Source organism: Vigna radiata, chromosome 9 (genome assembly GCF_000741045.1).
Source record: "Vigna radiata var. radiata cultivar VC1973A chromosome 9, Vradiata_ver6, whole genome shotgun sequence".
Lineage (NCBI taxonomy): Eukaryota > Viridiplantae > Streptophyta > Magnoliopsida > Fabales > Fabaceae > Vigna > Vigna radiata.
In genome coordinates this window covers 6,940,429-6,960,807 of record NC_028359.1, presented here as the reverse complement: position 1 = coordinate 6,960,807, position 20,379 = coordinate 6,940,429, and the positions used below count along the sequence as shown (strand labels likewise).

The following is a 20,379-nucleotide window of genomic DNA, read 5'->3' as shown; positions in this document are numbered from 1 at the left end:
CTACTCAACGTAACCAAACAGAGAATGATGAAATCATTGCACGAGCTCTTCAAGAACAATTTTCACAATTAGATATTTGATGTGGGGGATTTTGGCCATCTGAACTTCTCCAGTAACTCAAATGGCGTTACCTCAAAGCCAAGAGAGGCCATGAATGGACCCTGAAGGTTCCTCCACTGCGTTAACTTCATTCCCAAATTGCCAATTGATTTTAACCTAAAACTAATTTCATTTAACCCTAATCTACGTCATTAAGTTTTATTTTAAAATTGACACCTCAATTCTCTTCAGAGTGCCACGTAAGGATAAACTAGACAACTAATTCATTTTTCGCCAACGGGGCAACTCTACCGTTAACGTTTTTAACAACGTAAGCAAAAGGACTTACATGAATCGTTTTTACAAAATATAGGACCTAGGTGAACTTTTTGTAAAAAGGAGGACAACTTTGAACATATCCTACAAATCTAATGACCAAAATAAATATTAAACCTTGATATTTTCAATATCAATTGATTTTTGTGAAACAATTTTGATATTGATATGTTTAATCCGTCAAATTAATACACATAGAAACAGTGAGACAGATTGACTCACTTATTTTAATTATGAATTAAAATAAAAATAATTTAAAAAATTAATATTATATTATATCACTTTTTTTATATTTTTCATCAACATACCAAACATATTGAAATAGATTATAATTATATTCGCGAAACATTAACCAACATTGTCATATCTTTACCTTATATCTCCACTGATCTTAAGTTATTGATATATTTATCATAACCTTGTCCCGACAATACCATTAGTTTCTTGTTGGCAAATTGGTGCTAGTTGACTTACCAACATCAATTTGAGAGGATATTAATGTATTTGATTATCTTTATTATATTATTATTTTTAACCTTTAATAAATTGTTATTAAGATTTATTCACGCTTACTCACTGTAAATAGTAAATCTTCTATAATCTCTCTTTTCATTGCATATCTCTTACAATCTTTAATATTAATGTAAAAATATTTTTTGTTGCCTACATAAGAAAAGATAACCACAAAATATAAGCAATGAATTTTAAGGAAAGAAATCTCTCTTATACTCTTTGTTGTCTTGATATTTTGATAGCAAAAGGCCAAGAAAGAATTAGATGATGCTATGTAAAAGATTTAAATTTAAGTATTTTGGCAATTAGACACATGAAACTTATACGAGGAATTAAAAAAATTCAGCTTGTGGGGCATCTTTTTAATCATTGTGCTAGTCATCTCCCTTATTATGCTAATTCTTTTCAACTTCATTATAGCTATTTATAAATATGAAGTCAATAGAGGCACTGGATTTTATGATTGAAGTATGACTCTATTTTTTGTGGTTAAACTTTTTTATAAAAGTGATCTTATATATTAGAGATCGACGATTTGATGGCTAAATTGTATGCAATTTTTGGTTATGATAAGAAATATTAATTGCACTACAGCTCCTGATAGCAATTTAGTGTTTAAAATTTGTTTAAGCTAATAATCATTCTTAACAGTGTTTTTTATTATACTGGTTTGAGAAAAATCAGTATAGAAATATGGTGTCATTTTTTACACGTTTTTGGAATGGCAAGAATATCAAAGAAAATCAACAAAAATTAAAGAATGATTAATCAAAATTTGAATGCGGATATATTTCTGTACAGTGTATACCTGTTGCTATACAAATTTTCACAAATATACATGGGAGTCTTCATGTCGCCGGTTTCCCTTCAGAGAACTGAGTATCGTCTGACGAATTGGGTTTGGTTGCAATTTTATTGTATCCATATGCAAAAGAACTTCCGTTTGTTTCAGATAGCTGAATAAAACAAACCATATAAGTTACACACATCAATGATATACTAGAGTAAATTATGTTAAAAACATGACGAACAAATGAGTATTTGATTCTAAATTATTGTGGTAATTTTTATTAAAGTTTTAAATAGGTACAAATAAGATCTTAAACCAAGTAAAAATAAAAACAAAATATCAACTGACTCAAAATAAAAACAACTACTTAATCTATATTATTTTATATCAGTAAAATAAAATAATATTGCACCTAAAGAAATAGAAAATCAAAACTATTCATCCTTATTTTATCTTTATCATAATGAAACTAAATATTACTATACAAAAACTAATAAAATGTGATTCAAACAAAATTATTAATAAATCCTTAAAATTTAAATTTATCCTAACTAAATTTCCCTATAAACTTAAATTTTTCATCTTTTATTTGGCTTTCCATGTGCATCACCCACATCATGCTTGCTTTCTTCAACCAAATTTGGATTCTTCATTTTTTTCATGTTAGTCCTATTGTCTTTGACCTGAACCCTCTCTAATGCTTTAGCCGGCTTGTTCTTTGTTTTACCCAATTTCTCAGTAACCTCGACAACTTTGTTTCTAACTTTAGGTGATTTCTCAATAATCTTGGCCAACCTCTCCGTAACATTGGCCAACTTCTTTATCTTATTTTATCTTGTTTGAAATTTTAGTCATCATATTTTTTACTATCTCAATATTTGAGTTTCTCATACCCTAATTCTTCTGAGCATCTTCATCTACTTATTTGATTCAAGAACATTATATGCTTCCTCCTCCTTGTCTTTAGCGGCCTTTTTCATCTCCTCAAGTTCAATCCTCTATTTATTTATAATCTAATTAGCTTTCCCAGAAACCTCCCTATCCGTTGAATTCTTCATCTGTTTGTTCAAGTTTCTCCTCCAAGTTTTCCTTCTCCACATTTGCCACATGCCATCAACAAGATTCCACACTCTTCATCCGCCTCCACATCTTCAATAAGGAGATTTGTCTCCCTATTTATCTCAACCTGGCAATATGTGGCTAGCCTTAGCATTTCCTCGATTTGCACTAGAGTTTGCATAGTGGTCATGCTTGCCACACTTAAAACACTCAATTCTTCACCGATCTCCTCGACTTTTCCTTTGTCCTCAACCATGTCAATTTTGTTGACTAGTTTGCTCTTCATTATCATCCTCAAAACCCTGTCTTTTTCAATGCAACAATATGGATCACTATCTGATATTCTCTCCTCCCTCTCTTTTTTTTCTCTCGGCTCTTATACCACTTTGTTTAAAAAAAAATATGACACACAAATGAGTATTTGACTCTAAATCACTATAATGATTTTCATTGAACTTTGACAACTATTAAATAGATGCAAATAAGGTTTTGTGCCAAGTATAAATAATAAAAATTAAAAAAAAAATATCAACTAACTCAAAATGGAAACAAATACTTAATTTATCTTTATCTTATAGCAACAAAATAAAATAATATTACACCTAAATAAATGGAAAATCAAAACTACCCATCCCTATCTTATCTGTATCAAAATCAAACTAAATATTACTAGACTCAAACTAATAAAATAAGACTCAAACAAAAATTATTAATAAACTCTTCAAATTCAAGTTTATCCTCACAAATTACTGTGTGAAAATGCAAAGTCGATAGATATTCACGGAAAGAAACACGTACTTCAGTTAGCTCAGACAGATGGCGGGATCTGAATTCGTTTATGGTTGCTGCAATCTCTGATGTAGGAAGTTTAGCCTGAAAAGAGTAATGCTTAGTGTCATCTCCATGGACCATGTTATAGCATTGATTAAAAGGCTTCATCAATTAGAAAAATAGTATGATGAGAACCTTTTGTGTGTTCCTATTCTCATTTAAGCTTAAATTAGACACCTGGTTATTTTATTTTCAGTTTCCCCCACTTTTCAATTGCAAAAACATCCAGACTCTGGAGTCTTCAATGAAATGTATTACCAATTTTACCATGTCAGAAAGATTGAACAAAAACTAAGTACATCAGTTATACGATGTTCAAAAAATAATCAGTGGTTCAAATATTGTAGCACAGATTCAATCATTAGAAGAACAAACACGATCTTTTACCTCAATACGGTGTTTGTCCTCTCAGATAGGTATTAGAACGTAAAAAGTTCATTCAGTGGGTAAATATGTGTGCTCAAACAATATGATAGTTACCTGAGCAAGAACCGCAGCAGCTAGTTGAAGACTTGGTTCCAAGGTCTCTGGGACAACCTGAAAAACGGGTGGAACAGACATAAATAATAGACAAGAAAGGCTATCATAAGATTAATAGTACAAGAGTTAATAGAATATTACAGCGGTAGCTCCAGCCTTTTCTAAATTCAATCCATGATCAACATCGTGAGCCCGAACAAAAGTTTTGACGTTTGGGAAGTATTTGCTCAAAGCCCAAACTGTTCTATAATTAGCTCCAGGTGAATCTAGAGTTATTGCAGCGGCACTTGCCCTTTCAGCTCCAACCTTATGTAGGACCTTATCATAGAGTCGAAAGCAAGTCAGGTAATGAAGATGCATGCAAGCTCAAGTACTTAAGTCATATATACTACCTCTCGACTACCAGCATCTCCAAAGTACACAGGGAGATCCAGGGCACGTCCAATTGCCACTCTATCACTGGAGACATTGCCAAACATGAAGACAGATTAGGTTAGCATATGCTATTCTTATGCACAATTATGTACATCATACATGTTAGTTCACACATCTTTCGATAAATTATACGATAGAATCTTAAAGATTATCTTATAGTAGCATTTACCCAATAAATACAATCGCAGTTGTTCGTCAAAAAATATGGTTACAAGAAAAACAACATTTTCAGATAGTATTGACTTACCTTCTCACGTCTAGTGCAACAAAAGGAATAAGTTGCTCAGAAAGAAGTTGTGCGATGATCTTGAAATAACAAAATTGTAAACTGTTATATTTGAATAACAAAATGAGAAAATTATTAAAAATTAACTCATTGAACCAAAACAGAAAGAACTTACTTGCCCAACTCGCCCAAATCCACAAATAATGATATGATTTTGCAAATCGTCTGTCTGTAAAAGATGTCCTCCAAAAGGAAGTCAACAACTAATTGTACAATTCAAAACTAAATAAAAACAACAAATGCCGAATCAATTTGATTTAACTGCCTGCATTGTCTACAAACGAAGGCATAGATGAGTTACTGTGGAATTTACTAAACTAAACCATTCTAAATTTGAGATAATAAATAAGGATAATTAATTGGAAAAATTTAATCATGTGATTAAAAGAGCGCGGAGAAGATAATATTTCCAATGGAAGAAATAAGGTTTAATTTAGCTAATGAGAGTTTCATCAATTCAGTAATTTTGGCCACTTAATCATTATTATAATTATGAAGATATAAATCATAAAGTTGGTGCTATAGCTATAAATTTCAATGTCTTACCTCACTTTCTACAGGTAATAATCTTCGCACATCATGCACCTCGAAACGGGAAGCAAGGAACTGCCCTCCTGCAGCTAGCCAAGGAGTGAGGGCCATTGAAATCCCCACAACAAGAAACAGTAAGGAGGACAACTGGGAAGACATTATGCCCTGCGTAAGTATCAAATGCCAAGAATATTTTAGTTTCTATAGCATGTTAAAAGTCAATGAGCGAAAAATTCTTAACTATCAGTAAATTAATCAATTAGTATTTTCAAATTTCATCTTTTTTAAGATAAAAAAATATAAGTCGAAGTTACAAACATAAAGACGTATTAGTTAAAAGCCACGGCAAACAGAATGATATATTTGAAATAAACAGAATAATTATTTATAACATAAACCCTACGAAAGCAAAAAAGTTTTCAGGGATAAAAACCTGATTAACCGCTTCACCAAAAGCCACAAATGCAAATTCTCCCCCAGGAGCAAGAAGAAGGCCAACTCTAATAGCAGAAATGAGAGAAATACCAAATATTCTACCAATTAAAGAAACCAAGAAAGTCTTGCCCAATATCAAAAGTCCCAAGGTCCCAGTAACGACTGAAAAGTTTGAAACAAGAAGTTTTGGATCAATTGACATTCCAACCTGAAAATCCACAAATTAATTTCCATTAATTACAAGGATTGAAGTTGGCTTGCTCAGAAAGTGATAAATGTAAAGACAGATATTCCTTGTTGTAGAAGACTTACAAAAGGATTATTCTAACATTTTTTTTACATAAAAAAGAAGAATGTTATCGCATCCCTATATTGTTTACAATCCTAACCAGTTTAACACTACAACCTCTACCTCTACCATATGCAGCATTCTTAATACAATTAAAAGCAAAAAGAAACACAGAAACGGGGCAGCCAAACCAAAACCCATTAAGAAAATCTATAATATGGGAGATCTCTACAAAAATCAAAGACAAAATCCACTAAGAATTACTTGAATATAAGCAATTAACAGCAGATAAAAAAAATATAGAATAGATTATGTTGAAAAATAAACAAAACAACTAGCTAACTATTAAATTGGAGTATTAAGCACAAACCGTCATAAAGAAGAGACCCAGAAGAAGGCCACGGTACGGGGCAATATCAGATTCAACCTGTAAGGAAAACTCTGTTTCTGCCAATAGTAAACCTGCCAAAAATGCCCCCAATGCCATTGAAAGTCCAGCCTGTTTTGAGTAAGAAAAACCATATTAACAAAGGTAAAAAAAGTATGGCTAACACAACAACAAAAAGGTTCACTTCAACGGGCAGAAGAATAACTTCAAGAAAACTACCAAACCTCAGCTTGACTCAAAACCAAAAACAAAGGGGGGAAAATAGAAATACAAAAAAATTGACAGAAAACACCTACCCTGGCTGTGAGAAGACTAGTCCCAAGAATAACGAAGAGTGTATTGGCAGAAAATATTTCTGCATTTTGATTCTCTGCAATCTGCTTATATATGGGTCGCAGGAGCTTGCAAAGAGGGGTGAGCAAAATTAAATAGAAAAAGTTAGAGTCAGACAAAGAAATGTCATAACATGCCTTCCCAAGGATCCAATAATATCGCTAAGGACTGTTAAAAAAAAAAAAACTTTATCATATATAGGATTTGGATACATTTGACAATAACTATGTTAAATTCCAGCTCCATTTAATCCCTGCAGCCCAAGAGAGTTCACCCAAGACCTCAATGAACAAATGTTAAGTAGAATATCTAAATGTGCACAATACCAGATTATAAATCAAATTTCTTTGTATAATATACAATCTGTGGTACATGGTCAGTAATTTGTACCAAAACTCTACCCCATATCAACCTTTAGATGTCAGCATATCTACCCTGAATAATAGAATCAGAGGTTTATTGTTACCCTTCATGTCTTATATGATGATTTAAGAATGTACTTTTTAAAATAATTGTTGAAACAGTGCTTCTCATTTTTTAGGAAGTTTTTTATCCTTGTTATATTTTTAATCTTTATTACATGTGTGTATCTTGCTATTAAAACTAAGACTATGTGTTTAAAAACAACCCCATAATTACAATGATTTGTTTCTTTAGAATTAGCTCTCTATATTTTCTAAAATAAACAGCAGACTCATATTTATAGCTCCAATGACCTCATTATTGTAATATAGAAGAAATATATTATTCTTCCTAAATTCTGAGAATAACTAACCAAAATAGATGAAAAAATAGGAATATGCAAATATCTCAATCAATCAGAAAAAATTAACCATCAGTTATACAATTTAGGAGTATATTTTAATTAATAGAAATGACAGGTCTACATCTTAATTCTGATACTTACCAATCGTCCACCTGCAATTATGGCAGCAATGGCAACCAATGCCTTAACAGCGGCCAGACCAAGTGCTTCAGCAATGGCTTGAAAGCCAACCTGAAGACAAAGAATGATGTTTCACAATAAAGACAACATAGGTAATGACCGTTGTATACAGGGGCAACAATCATGATTCCAATTACAGAAGTAAGGCAAAGTCATTGGCTTAAAATTAAGTGTTTAACATGGACCACCTTTAATTAGAAAGATCAAACTGTGCATAAGTCCTCTTAATGCATATATCATAAAATTATAAAAATGAAATAATCAAGTTGCATGCATGTCTTCTAAACAATAAAGAACTCCCATATTGAGTATTGATGGGGTTGATCATAGCCAAAAACCCTTGTCATAAAGTATCTCCCGCTACACAAGAATTCATGCAAATTTAAGTAGCCATGTTCTAAATATGATGACCATGACATTGTCTATTATCTAATAAGAGTTTAAGAGAGAATATTAGACAATATTACCCCTCCTTTGGAAGAATTAGGTGAAATTAGAGGTATGAGTATTAGCAAGACAACCACTGCCAAATCCTGAATAGAAACGAAGTCAGTCAGTTTTGGTGAAAATATTGCAATATCAAACTTAAGATAAAAAAGAAAAAAAAAATCAATGTCACAAACAACAGACATAATAATTGACAACTAGATAGAGACAATGAGAATCTATACCAGTATATTAAAAAAATGCCAAATACATATGTGTATGCACAGCAAACTACCCCAACCCATGACAGCAGATTTAAAATTCACAATTTCATCCTCCTTCACTGGGAGAATGCCTGTTTAGTATCTGTCAAAGGATACGAACTACTTATTTCAAATTACAATAGGTATGTATTTTATCTGTGTTTGCTAGATTTTAGGAGTACTCAGACCAATTAACTATAACATGAAGCACAAAAACCTAACTAAAGCAGCCCCAAAACCATCGCACCAAGTTGCATGGTCCAAATTAATATGGAACACCTACGTGTCCCCAGCCAAACCTTTTATTACATGGAGCCTCATGCATTATCACATGACAATAGATGACCACCTACATAGGAGGGGTTATGGATGGTATTGTGTTGTAGACTTGTAATTTAGTCAAGGAAACTACAACACATTTTTTTTCTAGCTTTTGACTTCAACAAAAATTGGAACTGGGCACAGTTTTCATGTGATTATCACAATGTCCCCATCTCTTCAAAATCCATTACTGAGATCCTTCAAGTCAAATGTAAGGATCAGGTCAAAGATATGGTTTCTTTAGTCGTTATCCATGTTGTTTGGGTTATTTGGGATATGCTTAAAAACTCTGTTTTGAAAGATCTAGATCTTTCTTTTCAGAAAGTCTATATCTATTTCTAATTGCTTCTGCAGTTTCTACTATGGGTAACACATCACAATATATGCCTCAAATTCTAGAGTTTTGCATTCCTAGAAGGTTTTTCCTTCTAGACCATCCTCATAAAGAACCTCATGATCTCTGATACATTAGTTACTTTGGAGTGACTCTACACATTTCATTTCATTTTTATAAGTATTATATCTACTTCTAACATGCTTACACCCTAGTGTAAGTATGCCAATTTCATTAAAAAAAATTACTGAATCTGAAATGAAAATTTTGCAGTTTCTAGATAGATGATTAAGATTATAAGTTGACCTGAAAAAGTAAAACCGAGAACGTAGCCCTTCCATGCCGTGATGTGCTTTCACCTCTCTCCTGTAACACCTGCAAAACAAGTTCATTTGAATTATTGTCACATGAAAGACTTGGCAGATTATACAGCAAGAAAGAACAGTCTCAAAATCTTTCAGAGTTATACATCTGTCAAAGCTATAGGTATCAAGCTTATTAAGTAATGACATTCTTAATACGTGAAAACTACAAATGAAAATCTAGTCACAGTTAATATCTTCAGATAGGTAGCAGTCACCTTATTTGAATTTGCATTAAAAGTTGAAGTGGTAGCATGTGAATGTTTTGTACAGAGAAAAATTTTTAAAAACGAGATCTAAAGTTACTTACTTGCAAAACAACAGCAGTTGATGATAATGCTAGACCATTCCCAATGACAATGGCAGCAGGGCCAGCTTGACCACAAATATAATGAGCTACCAAGCCAACAACTACAGCAGTCACCAAAACCTACATTTTTCCATACATGCTAAGAACTGTTAGTTTGTGTAGCCTAACATAAACAAACAATAATAAGGATGGAAGACGAAGTTTTCCCATCACCTGAGCAGATCCCAATCCAAAGACATACTTCTTCATTGAACTAAGCCTTTCAACAGAAAGCTATAAAAATAGAGTTCAGAACTTCAGTTTTTTATAATTACAGAGATTATCTAAGCTAAGGAAAAAGATCTTATAGGAAACTCCACCTCCAGGCCAATATTGAATAACAGGAAAACAACTCCAAACTCGGCTATTGCTTTTGTCCCATGTACATGACGAATAATGGAAAGACCATATGGCCCAATCAAGATACCAGCAGCCAAGTACCCAAGAACAGGACTGCCTAAACATTGTTGCAGACAGAGATGACTGTTAGACAATCAATTTTATCAAGTTATGACTTAAAAAGAATTCCCTATCCCAAAACTAATTCAGATCATGATTGGAAGCCTATGACAAGAACAACACTTTTTTTATTCAATTCAAGCAACCAAATTTTTTTTCACGCATAGCAACTTCAGTTATTATCATAACTCAATAAACAAAGGGAATCAACTATTATAATCAAACCAACAAATAGTGCCACAGGAAAAGAAGCGTTAGCTAACAAAAGTAAGCAGCTATAAACTACATATCAATATTTTCACGTAAGCAATATATAAAGTTTGGTGCCTGCTCGAATTCAAGCTTAAGCATAACATTTAGATAAACAACTTCTTTATTCTTTTAATCCAACATTAAGATGGCAACCTAGTTACCTCCAGGAATCTTTTGAAAAATTGGTACAAATACAACACTTGCAAGGAGTAACCAGAGCATGTCAAAGAGGGAGGCTTCCTCCTCATCCACCTACGATTAATACATTCCAGAGTTAGATAAACCTTAACAGTAAAGAATACGAATAAGTAAAACATACCTCCTGATCAGGTAATGATGCAATAATTTTCTTAATTCTCCTGGGAAGATCCTGAAGCTTTCTAACCAGAGGCTTTGCAGTTGAAGAAACTTCTTCAACAGTGGTTGCAATGACTTCCGGTTGCTGAAGCAGCTGAGCACCCCTTTCGGCTCTATTGCTATAGAGTACAAGCCTGAAATAAAATTCCACCTCATCTTGAAAAAACATAGTAAAACCTCATGTTGATCTGCACATCTAATTGGCATGTCATGTAGAAAAGTATAAACTTCCAGAGTAGGAATTTAATTTCCCAAACAGTTTTAAAACAAGCCAGTGAATATTTTAGACTTGATAAATTTCTATTATCTCACACAAAAGCCAAAAATTGTCATACTAATTTTTAACATGTTTTACTCCTATACCATAAATATTTATGCCAGTCATATGATCTATATACTTCAAGATTGTTTCCAAACAGGTTGAAATAAAACTAACAGCAAAAACAGGATCAGGATAAACAAAGGTCATACACACCCTGCTCCAATTAACAATAACCCAACAATTAGCTTGGCTAGTTGCTTCTGTGCAGACTCCATAAGACCATGGAAAACTGATGCAGGTGTGTAATCAGTCTCATCGGCAGTAAAAGAGAAGAATGATGCGGGAAAAAATCGGGAAGATTTCTTCAATAATGCCTTTGGAAAAAATGATGAATTATCTCTAGTCAAATCTTTTTGTGTTTCCAGCTTTTTTGTTTGAACTACATTCTTTGACTTCTCTGTTTCAACTTCAGCTTCTTTAGAAGAGTCTAAGCTTAATTGTCCGTTCTCATGATCACTCAGATAATCAGACTGTGCCATGTCTTCCAAACTTTGCCTACTGTTGTCAGATTTTGTTTCGGTTAGCAAAAGCTCATCATCATTTGAAAGATCAGCCTCCCTTTTAACGACATCATCACCAGAAAAGCCTTGACCCACTTCCTCGTCCTCGGAAATAGCTACAATCTCTTGTCCTTGTAGACTGTCTTTGGTATCAGCTTTAAAACTAGAGGCAATTTTTTCTGCTTTCTGTAATGCAATCTCTGCATCATTCACCTGTTGTGCAGCATCAATTTCGGCAGCAACAGCTTTTTCCGCTAAAAGCATTATGCTTGCAACATCTTCATCTGCTTTTGCTGCTTTCAGCTGCGCCTGTTCTGCAACTTCATGCAAATTGTTCACTTCATTCTGCAACTCCTCCTTTCTACATTGCAAGCCTCTCAGCTCATCCTCGCAATTTGATAAATTTGTCTGGCCTTCCTTGATATCTTCCTGAGCATCCAAAAGTTCCTTCGCTTCCTGCATTATATCTTTATCATCATTAATGTTGTTAGAACCTTGTGAGGAATCGTAAGCTTCTTTTGTAGCCTCGTAAGACTCTATGGCTACTTGAAGCCTTGCCTCAGCCAGAGAAAGGGCCATAGTTGCTTTCTGAACAGCTTCTTTGGCAACAAATTCTTGACCCACAATATCTTGGATGATATCAAGGGTAGAAGTAACATTGTTCCAAGCACTTGCTGCTTCGTCTTGCAAGAAAATCGCAGTCTCTGATATCTTCTTAACCTTTTCCTCAAATGCAACGCTGTTTTCTCGAGCGGCCTCTAATTCTTTCTTGGCCTTTATCAGCAGTTCTTTCAATTCATCCACATTTTGCTCCTCCGCTACTTCACCCCCAGCTTCTTTCCTCCCTTCTTGCCCTTCTTCACCCAAAGATTCACAAGATTCAGCACTGGAACCAGAGTCCTCATCCGCACTTTCCACCCTATCAACATTCCGCCCATTGCCATTGACATATGATAAAGAATCGTTACCCTGACACTTTGTCCAAATTTTTCTACTCCCCCTAAAAAGTTTATTTCTCTTCCAACACATACTCCTCTTCCCACTCGAAACTTTCAACTCTCCGAAACAGTCTACTCTCGAACAACTCCAACTACCTATCTTGTTCGTTCCACTAAAACGAGCCTTCGAAATAGTCCTCGACATGCCGAGAAAAGCGCAACAAAAACCTCTCCCGCCAAATACAGTGCAAGAATCCAAACCATCTAATACCACATTTGACTGCGGTAACCTAAAAGCTATATCCATGTTCTCTCCCCAAACAAAACACTATCACGGAACCACTTCTCTTCAATGCACTCCACCACCAATTCCTCGAAAAAAACTGAAACGAAACAGTCCAAAAAAGAATTAGAAAGCTCCACAACATTCAACACAACTCAAAATCACGTTCAAACACAGCTCAATAACGATTTTGGCAAACATATTATACTATCACTGAATATCATTCGTTTCAGAGAGCGCATGCTATAACCATTAGCATTTTCGTTTTCTCGCATTCATTCAATTCAACAGAAAGATATTTAGAAATAAACAAAAACGAAGAGAAGAATTATCGCAAGGCTAAACGTCGATGAAACTACCGAAACGTAGAGAAATGAACAGAAAGCTTCGAGCAGAGAAATGGAAATGGAATTTACAAATTTGCGTCGAGTTGAAGACGGAGGAAAATGAATGAGTGCGTTGCTTGCGTGTTCTGTTAAAACGGTCAGCGAAGTGAGTAAGCAGATACACACCGAAGGGAGGGAGAAGATATTATTCACAAAACCAAGCTTTGTCTTCACCTCCGTTAAACGCGCGTGGCCTTTATTGAAGCTCTCTAAAATTAATAAATTTCTAAATTTATTACAAATCAGAAAATTTTAGGTCTTTTTATTTTTATTTAACTAGATTTATCCTGTTTTTTTTTTTTTTACTGTTCGAAGTAGTGACGTAATTTAAGTAGTAATAAAAAATAGAGAACGAGTTATCTTTTTATTTATGTATTAATTAAAAATTGCATTGTCAATAACTCATAAATTTTATTAATTATGATTTTTATTGAATAAAAAATATAAAATATCTTTATAATATTTCTGTGTTTAAATTAAACCTTATATAACTTTTTATGTAAAATAAGCTATCAATTTCATATGTAATGAATTTTTAACTAATTTAAGAATATTAAAAATAATATAATCTATAAATATTAAAAAAATCTTATCGTAAAACCTTTTTCAAATACCTTATTTTAAAGATTTAAAATTTCAAAAAGTAGTTTTACTACTTTGGAGACTATTTAGGTGGAAAGATAATATTTTTTGGAGGAAAATATGTTTTATACTTTTAATGAAACTATTATGAATAGGTGAGTTTAAATTAAAGATGTGTTTAATTAATAAAGAGTTAGAAAAAAATAAAATTGTGTATTTCAGTTTAAAATAAAGAAATTAGTGAAATATACGGTAGCGTGTGAAGAAAGTGTGGTCAAACATTCGGGATATATTTTTTGTATTTATTTTATGATCACTCGGGGATATATATGCAAAAAATAAAGTGTCTGCGATGAATGGACACTGCAATTTCAAAGAAATATCTAAAGCATATTCGTTCACTTCATTCTCATATCCGAAAAAATTTATTAATATTTTTGTATTTTGATAAAATAATATTAAATAATTTAAATTATTTATATTAACAATTTATGATACATGATTTCTCTTCTGCATACATCCATTAGATTAATGATGAAACAAAATAGATTTTTTCCCTTTAACAATACTGTTTAAGAAAAACACTATCATTTTCTGTACTGAGTTTAAGTGACATAGTGTAATTAATAACCAATAATAAAGCTTTTAAAGTTTAGTTTTGGATTGTGTTGTTAGTTAAGTTTATGTTTTAAAAACGTGCGTAATTTAGGTATGTTCATATCTATTTAAACTAGTGTGTTAATTTGTATATGATTTTTTGTTTCTATATAATTAAATAATAGATAAACATTTTAAATATATAAATCATATGATGATTAAAATTCGTCATCAACAATATTTTAAAATATATAAATTACACTTTATATCTATAATAAATAATTCAAATTATATAGAATTATTTTTAAATTGAAAATAATGTAGACAGTTAAGAAAATCAAGTACATAAATTAAAATTAAAATTAAAATATATCTCTCGCCGAAGAAAAGTAAGAAATATTGATAATAGTTGAAATTCTAGTTCAATATAAGTTGACTTTAACATCACAAAATATAGTATTAAAACTATAAATGAAACTATCACTTATTTAATAAAATAGATCAGCCAAAGAAAGGATTATAAAGTAAAATTTACAGTTATCCACAATAATCATAAAAAAACTTTATATACAAGATAGATGGTCAAAGTTATAAACAAGATTGATTGTCTCAACTACCAAAAGAAGACAAGGTTACTACAGATGAAACTACTAAACTATCTAAGCATCAGAGACATCTTCACCCAAAACTTATTCCATAAACGCCTCATCACCCTCTACTCACACCCACCGGATGATCATAGCCCAGATATACCAAGCACAAGAAGCAAACAACAAAATACAAACAAATGGTAAGCTAGTGATGTAAGAATCATTAATAATATGCAATAAACATTTCACAATTTAATCAGATGTTACATAACACACAAATCAAACATCCTAACATGCAAGGACCTAGACTAGACTTATCTAGATTTAGTATGAATGTCGAGCTATGGCGGGTTGTGCATTTATTATTACCTCTATTACTATGCAAAGTCATTGCCAATGAGTTTCACCCTACCACACTTACAAGGTTAGTCTTTACTGCATCTTAGGCCATACTGGAAGCACCTAGATTAAGACTTCCTACAACCCCAACCACATGTGTTAATCTTTTCTACTTGAGAATGAATGACCATTAGAGTATCAGATAACCTTCAAGACCGAGCTCCCTTCATACTAACAATATTTGAAACCTCCAAACAGAAGTTCCTCCTTGGAACTCGTTTCCATAACTTTTTCATTGAATATATGTCGCAACCGGAAAATCGCGACGGGACGACGACGATCCAAAAATAAATTAATAAGTTTTGGAAAAAAAGATTTGGAGTCGCCACCATAGTTTATTCTGGAAAACTACGGAAAAACCATAAAATGATAAGGCAAGGTCTACTAAAACCAGATTATGGGTTCGGGAGTCGGTTACGTGTAGGGAAGGTATTAGCACCCTACAACGCCTGCCCGAAGGCAGTACCTTTAATTAAATACGCGAATTTGATGTGGTTTGCAAAATGTTTAATATCCCCTAAATAGTAAAACTCTAAAGAAAACAAAATATTTTTCTGCATTTTTTTGTGCCCGACAAGGATTGACCTTGCTCATACGTATTCTCAGTTGGATTGAGAAATCAGGGTTACGTAGTTCTGGTTGAAAAGTTGATTGTTTGTTTGAGAAAGGATTTGGTATTTTCGTAATTTTTATGTAAGGAAAAGGAAAGGTCTTCTAGCACAAGGACGATGCGTGCGATCACACATGCGCTAGAATCCTTAAAATATATTTTTTTAATTTTTATTTATAGAAAAGAAGGGGTTTTCTAGCACAAGGACGATGCGTGCGATCACACATGTGCTAGGCCCCTTAAAATATATTTTTGGTATTTTAAAATTTTTTATTTAGAAAAGAAAAGGGTTCTATAGCACAAGGACGATGCGTACGATCACACATGTGCTAAACCCCTTAAAATATATTTTTGGTATTTTTATTTATAGTAAAGAAAAGGGTTTTCTAGCACAAGGACGATGCGTGCGATCACACATGTGCTAGACCCCTTAAAATATATTTTTTAATTTTATTTTTTTATTTAGAAAATAAAAGGGTTTTCCAGCAAATGCGTGCGATCACACATGTGCTAGACCCCTTGAAACATATATTTTAAATTTATAAAAGTATATTAAAAAAAAGGTAGATAAATATTTAAAATGGAGGCAAAAGAAAAAAAAGGAAAGAAAAAGAAAAATAAAAGATAGATGAATAAATAAAGAAAACAAAATAAAAAGGTAAAAGATAAAATAGATAAAAATAAACTAATAAGTAAAAAGAAAGGGTGTGGAGGTGCTTAAATAAAAGAGTGGTGTTTAAACCAATTTAGTTCTAATAACAGATTGGGCCTAAGCCCAAGTAGAAAAAAGGGGTGGTAAAAATGGAAAATAGGGGTGTACAAACTAAATCAGTTTTAATGGCAGATTTGGGCCCAAGTCCAAATGAAACGGGGTGCGACACAGCAAAGATTGGGGGTGCGGAACACGAATGGGCTCAAACCCATTACGCAGGTGGCACCAATTAGTAGCTATGGGGGTGCAGAAATGAACTCCTGGCTTTCGGGCTTGGCCCAAGGGCCCAAAGCCCTCCCCAACTTCAGGAACCCTAAGGGGTCTCCCAAATTGCATCTCATTTCAAACACCCAGAATCTAAGAGGCTAAACCTCTCCCTCTCAATAAACCCTAGAGGCCTCCCACTCTACCATTCACGCAACCTCCCATCACCACCGGCAGATGCCTCTCCGACAGCCACCACGCTGCTGTTCCCACTCGATCAGCCACGGCGACGCTGACGCACTCACCACCGTCCGGCCAGCGACTTTATCGTCGGCCACCCTCTCTCTTCCTCTTCGCGATTTATCCCAGGGCCGGGGCTTTTCCCCTTTGAGCGACGCCGACAACTGCCGGAAACGGCCATTACGCCTCCGCCTCGACAGCCACCGCCACCAAGCCAACACCGTCAGAGTCTCGCCTCATCGCCGGCGACGCCAAGCGCCCTNGGAACCGCGACGAGCTGCGACGTCTTGTTCTTGCTCTGGGTTCATCTTCGTGTGCGCGAAGGAAAAGTCTCCTCTCCTTTGAATTCGAACAGGCGGCTGCCGTAAGAGAAGATGGGTGTCGCCGCTGCCGTCGACCACCGCCTTCAACCTCTTCGTCTTCGAGATCGTTGCCTCCAAGCAGACCACCGCTTCACATTTTCTCAACCTTCGATTTGGTTGTTCTGTGGGACAGAGTGCGTTTCAGCGTTGATTTGAAATTTCTGGTTGTGTGCTTGCTGAAGTGTTTTGGGTTTCCATTATTATATTGTGGGTGTGTGAGTTTGAATTTGTGAGACCAGCAGTTACTCTGTTTTCCTCTCCCTTATATTCTCTTTTTTACTGTGTGTGGTTTCTGGAATTTGTGAGGATGATGGAGATGTGGTGATGGCTGCCGACCTAGGTGTTATGCGTGACTGGTGGATGAAGATAACACAGGGATTGGGATTTGTGGTTTTGTGCGTGTCTATGATGGTGGTAAGAGAGGAGGTGCTGGCTGGGTTTGTCTTAGACCAGGAAGCAAGCAAAAGGTTTCTATGCTTTGAAAACCGATTCCATTCGTAACCATTGCCACAGTTTCGGTATTTCCAGCTTAGCTGATGAATGAACATTGATCAACAAAGGGAAGGAGCGCCTTGGGGTATTGACTCATTTTGTGTTGTTTTTTTTTTTTTGTTGGGCAGGTTAAGAACGATAGTATTAGGGGAAATATTCATGGGATGAAGGCTCTAAAAGTAAATGGAGTGGTTCGAATGAGTAGTGGATGAAGGGGTGGAGGCAAATGTAGTCTTGTGCAGGTCGATGATGTGAGGGGAGGATTAACTCTGCGTGTGTTTTTCTTTGGTGTTGTGTTTGAGCTTGGTCGTGGACGTTGGGAATGGAAGGGGAGGAGCGATGGTTACGTTGTGGCCAAGAAAAGTGTGATGAAGAAGCTGATAGGGTATCGTTTTTGGCTCGGTTGTTGACTCCGTGGGTGAAGAGAGAACAGGGCATGAGACAGTGAAGAGAGAACAGGGCATGAGACAGTGGGGATAGTGATGGTGAACGGGAAGGATTCATTATATCAATACCATACATAATGTTCACAACATAGCAGGAAAATATTTGATAATAGTCGTATGCAGCAATGCACCAGTAATACGTTCAAGGACAAAAACATGAAGTGTAAGGCAGCCTCACTTACTTACCTCTTGAAGACTCGATTGCCAGCCCCAACCTTGCGTATCAGATCGGTTTTCTTCTCCACTATCGGCGCAGTTCCAAACGTTGCTCTCACAGCTCCCTTGGTTCTCGATGCAGTAGGAGAGTTGTTCTTTCCAGAGAGAAAAAAAAAAACAGTGCCCCTTCCTCCTCCTTTTCACTGTGTCTCCTTTTCTCTTTTGTACCCTGAAACTTTTGTTGCTGCCTCCAAACGACACGGACCTCCTCTGTTAATCCCAACGTATCCCTGCCAATTCCCTTCTGAAATTCCCTCCGCGCCTGCCAATGCCGTTTGGTCCCCTGTACTACACTGTACCCGTAGCCTCCTTCCAACCAACATCACTTTTCACTTTCTTTTTCCTTTTCTTTCTTTCTTTTCTTTTTTTTTTAACATATTTAAGCAAGGTAAAATATAAAAAGGTAAAACTAAAAAAAACGAAAATTAAAAATTTAAAAATTAAAAACTATAAAGGGAACAGCAAAATGAAATAAAAAGAGAATAGGATGAGATAAATAGAACATAAAATTAAAAGAAAGTAAGCACTGAAAAGAAAATAAAAAATAAAATAAAATAAATAAATAAAAAATAAATAAAATAAAAAGATAGACTAAAATAAAATAACTAACATAAAACAAAAATAAGTGATGAAAATAAATAAAAAAGAGAATAGGTAAATGAATAATAAAAGGGTTAAATATATGACAATAAAAATATTAGAAAAATAATCCGGACGAAATTGGGTATTAACAATATACAAGTAAACATACCACTTCACATATTACTATAGAACTCATAATAAACCATTTAACATACATCAAAGAATCCAACACAGTGCATCAGAAAACACAGGACAAACCAAGACTGAAAAACCCAAAAATTGGCTAAGGGACACTCAGCCCCCAAAAAGAAGCACCTAAGTGCCAAACTCACTAGAATGGTGCACCTAGGGGCGCTCAGAGGTGCTCAAGCGAATTCTTCTCGCAAAAAGGGCGTCTAGGAGGCGCTCAAGCCCAAAGCTTGTACAAAAAGGACGCTCAAGGGACTCCCAGGGGGCGCTCAACATCACACCAGAACTTAATACACCTCTAATCTGATCTTTGCTACCCTCTATATAAGTTTAACTGACACATAATACCCTCTAGATACCGAGAGACATCCAAAAACGCATCTCTCACTCCAATTAGCTACCTTAAACCCAATTTGACTACTTAAAATCCTTTAAACTCCAATCTACTACTTATAACACCAATTTCAGCAATTCAATAGCTTAAACCAATCATATATGCCTCAAACAAGAACCTCAAACTCCCCAATTTTGTTCCAACTCCTTGCTTCAGAATTCCACCACTCAAAACTCTAAATACACACTTAAAACCCTCCAAAACACCAACCATGGACTAGCCTTTGGTTCTAGATCAGTTTCCCCCAAATCACCCTTCTAACAAGGCTCAAATGATCTCACAACAGACTTAGAATAACTGTTTTCTCGCACCAATACCTATCTCAATAACTCACCTATTAAAACCTTCCTTTGTAGCCTTAAAACTCAAATATTTGATCACTCACCACTCCAACCACCTTGTAGTCAAATATAATATCAAAATAACTTTATAACATGCAATTCATAACAACAATGACATCCCAAATTTAATCACATTCAGAACAAATCATCAATTAACTAAACATACTTACTTACATAAAT

General features: G+C 34.4%; 1 protein-coding gene across 3 annotated transcripts; it reads right to left on the bottom strand.

Annotated features, from left to right (window-relative positions):
• Positions 1–1,621: 1,621 nt before the first annotated feature.
• LOC106774167 (K(+) efflux antiporter 2, chloroplastic) lies at positions 1,622–13,521 on the bottom strand. 3 transcript variants are annotated; one of them, XM_014661046.2, is made up of 21 exons: positions 13,274–13,513; positions 11,290–12,957; positions 10,777–10,948; positions 10,619–10,709; positions 10,067–10,203; positions 9,921–9,980; positions 9,708–9,827; positions 9,342–9,410; positions 8,159–8,224; positions 7,653–7,742; positions 6,709–6,813; positions 6,395–6,523; positions 5,734–5,943; positions 5,316–5,465; positions 4,885–4,938; positions 4,731–4,789; positions 4,441–4,507; positions 4,190–4,366; positions 4,049–4,105; positions 3,536–3,610; positions 1,622–1,844 (listed from the first exon to the last, which is right to left on the bottom strand). In XM_014661046.2, the coding sequence occupies exons 2-21, from the start codon at positions 12,879–12,881 to the stop codon at positions 1,737–1,739; spliced, it is 3,588 nt and encodes a 1,195-aa protein (XP_014516532.1). In that variant the 5' UTR covers positions 12,882–12,957; positions 13,274–13,513; the 3' UTR covers positions 1,622–1,736. The 3 variants fall into 3 exon arrangements, with proteins under 3 accessions (XP_014516532.1, XP_014516533.1, XP_022641776.1); XM_014661047.2 differs by having other exon boundaries at positions 13,217–13,290; XM_022786055.1 differs by lacking the exons at positions 1,622–1,844; positions 3,536–3,610; positions 4,049–4,105; ... (2 more) ...; positions 4,731–4,789; positions 4,885–4,938 and adding an exon at positions 4,958–5,043 and having other exon boundaries at positions 13,274–13,521.
• Between the last annotated feature and the right edge of the window lie 6,858 nt (positions 13,522–20,379).

Bases quoted from the DNA above. Each gene is read 5' to 3' on its own strand.
- LOC106774167 (XM_014661046.2), bottom strand. From the start codon at position 12,881: ATGGATATAGCTTTTAGGTTACCGCAGTCAAATGTGGTATTAGATGGT. The intron at 8,225-9,341 runs GTCAACTTATAA...GTTTCTATTCAG, and splicing joins TCTCGGTTTTACTTTTTCAG to GATTTGGCAGTGGTTGTCTT. The intron at 1,845-3,535 runs GTACGTGTTTCT...TGTTTTATTCAG, and splicing joins ATCTGTCTGAGCTAACTGAA to CTATCTGAAACAAACGGAAG.